Source organism: Urocitellus parryii, chromosome 5, assembly GCF_045843805.1.
Source record: "Urocitellus parryii isolate mUroPar1 chromosome 5, mUroPar1.hap1, whole genome shotgun sequence".
Classification (NCBI taxonomy): Eukaryota; Metazoa; Chordata; class Mammalia; order Rodentia; family Sciuridae; genus Urocitellus; species Urocitellus parryii.
In genome coordinates, this window is record NC_135535.1 from 60,731,969 (window position 1) to 60,735,080 (window position 3,112).

Sequence of the window (3,112 nt, forward strand, 5' to 3'; positions counted from 1 at the left end):
AATTTTAAGTATTAAGAGAATGTTAGCCAGGTGCAGTGGTGCACACCTGTAATACCTGTCATCAGGAAGCTGATGAAAGAAGATTGATGGTTCAAAGCCAGCCTCAACAACGTTGAGGTGCTAAGCAACTTAGTGAGACCCTGTCTCTAAATAAAATACAAAATAGGGCTGGGGATGTGGCTCAGGGTTTGAGTGTCCCTATGATCAACCACTGGTACTGCCCCCCACCCCCCAAAAGAGACAATCTTATTTATAAGTGGCATGTCTATTTATCTAAGGCTTTGAGATACATATATGATATATATATACATATACACACACACACACACACACATATATGTAATCCATATCATGGCTATTATCCTGGTACAAGAAATAAAAATAACAATTATTTCATCTTTCTTATTGGTAAAATTATGTAAATTGTTAATGTTGTGAGTTAACTGTTATTATTTATATCTCAATATATTTTTAAATATATACATTATAGAAGCTGGGATTGTAGCTAGCAGTAGAGCACTTGTTTAGTGCATGTGAGGCAATGGGTTTGATCCTCAGTACTACATAAAAATAAATAAATATAATAAAGGTATTGTGCCCAAATATGTATAAAAATAAATATAAAATATATGTAAAATATATTCCTCATAGAGACATAAAACTTATAAAATTACATTGTGATAACCTATTTTCTTATTTTATTCTCTCATGCTTAGGACTGCATAAGAACAAGAATAAAATTTTTCAATTGCTGAACCATATTTTAGTGGACATATTTTTAAACAATGAATGTAATACATATGTGAAATTTCCTTGGAAATATTTAATTCAAAAAGCTACCAGAAAACATTTAATTCAAAGCAATGTGTTCATCTATAAATCATAAGAATTCCTAATGTCTCAGAGAGACATTAACATTTTAATTTATTTTTTAAATATAATATATTTTTTAGTTGTTCATGGACCTTTATTTTATCTATTTGTATGTAGTGCTGAGAATCGAACCCAGTGCCTCACACATGCTAGGCAAGTGTGCTCCCACTGAGCCACAACCCCAGTACAACATTTTAATTTCTTATATTAGAATCCTTTGATTTCCAGATATTAGCAGACAGTTGAGATGTAAGGACTAAGAATTCTTTGAAATGTTTTAAAATCAGTATAATGATTTTTATTTTATAAATATTTAAATTCATTGTGTATTTTACTTTGTAAATTATACTAGTCTACAAATTTAGAAATAAAATATATTTTCAAGTTTTCTACTCAACATTACTTGGGAAAAAAATTATAAATAGAACAATTTAATTTGAAATACTCCTGTGGTATAACTATTAACTGATAACTCAAGACAAAAGTTTAATTGTTGAGTTGATAATCAAATGTTAACATAATTATAATGAAACTTAAATTTATATTTTTATATTAAACAAGGAACTCAATTTACAGAGAAAATGAAAGTGATGCCCTTTAAATTTCACGAATCTGTACATTTAAAGATACAATGCAATAGAACACATTACTTATAGGGACTGAATCTAATGAATCAAGATACAGAACATGTAGAATTAAATACATTATGACATTAATATTCACCTTGAAAACATGAGAGAAATTCCATCTGAAGTACAATGTGGTGATATAAACAGAATTAAACTATTTACTATATCATAGAGTATATTTTAAATAAATACATGCCATTTCAAAAGAAAGTTCTGTATTGGAAAACTTTGTCATACTTTGAAATAACTTGGTAAATAATATGTTGGATGTCCTTGGGTGTGGAAGTGGAAGAAATGGATCAGGAAAAATTTCAAATTAAGTATAATGTGACATTTAAAGAAATTATTAGAGAACAAGAATATTTAGTAAAGATGTTTATGAATTTCAAGATTTTACTAAGTTGCTTTTTATAGTGTCCCTTGTTTTTTTTTTTTTTTTAAAGCTTCTTTTATTTATTTGTAGAAAATACTACTCTGTGGACCACATCCTTGAAGGCTTGCTTTACTTGCTGGTTCCTCAGGGTGTAGATGAAAGGGTTCGGCATGGGGGCAACAGAGGTGTTGAGAATAGCTACTCCTTTAGTCAGTGATGCCTTTTCTTTGGCAGAGGGATTAGCATACATGAATATACAACTTCCATAAGAAATAGAAATGACAATCATGTGAGAGGAACAGGTGGAGAAAGCCTTTCTCTGACTGGCAGAGGGAATTCTCAAAATGGTCCTGATAATGTACATGTAAGATAAAACCACTAATGCCAAAGTGAATAGTAAAGTAACCAGAGCAAAGTAGAAACCAATGATTTCTAGGAGCCATGTATCTGAGCAAGACAGTTGTAAGAGGGGAAGATAATCACATGCAAAGTGATCAATGACATTGGAAACACAGTAATCCAGCTGGAGCAGAAGCATCAGGGGTGGGAAAATGGTCAGAAACCCACCCAGCCAGGCACACAGCACAAGCAGGGTGCAGAGTTTCCTGCTCATAATGGTTGTGTAATGAAGGGGCTTGCAGATGGCAACATAGCGGTCATAGGACATGGCAGTGAGAATGTAAAATTCTGTCACTCCCATGAAGATAAAGAAAAAAAGTTGTGCTGCACAATTGTTATAGGAAATGGTCTTATCCTGGGTGGCAATAGCGCCTAGAAACCTAGGGATACAAACAGTTGTAAATGAGATTTCTAAAAAAGAGAAGTTCGGAAGGAAGATATACAGAGGAGTCTGTAGATGGGAATCCACCAAGGTTAGAGTGATGATAGTCAGATTCCCAGTGACACTTAATATGTAAGTGATAAATAAAAACAGGAAAATTACAATCTGAAGTTTAGGATCATCAGAAAGGCCTAGGAGCACAAATTCTGTGATCAGTGTATGGTTCATCTCTCTCTTTCTTTCTCTTTTTCCCTCTCTCTGGGTCTCTCCTTTTTCCTCTTTTAAAAATATTGGGGATAAAAGAAATTAAAGAGAGAAGAAAGATATAATTATTATGAACAATATAGTCCTTATTGATATAATTCTAAAATATCTTCCATAATCTCTAACAATTTTATTTACATTATTACTCTCTTTGCATTATATTTTATGACAGATTTGTAAGGCCAGCTTGTT

The 3,112-nt window shown here is 32.0% G+C and overlaps 1 protein-coding gene across 1 annotated transcript; it reads right to left on the reverse strand.

The window, feature by feature from the left end:
• Nucleotides 1-1,951: 1,951 nt before the first annotated feature.
• Nucleotides 1,952-2,884, reverse strand: LOC144255116 (olfactory receptor 6C3-like). The gene has a single exon (XM_077799138.1). The coding sequence runs from the start codon at nt 2,882-2,884 to the stop codon at nt 1,952-1,954; it is 933 nt and encodes a 310-aa protein (XP_077655264.1).
• Nucleotides 2,885-3,112: the final 228 nt, after the last annotated feature.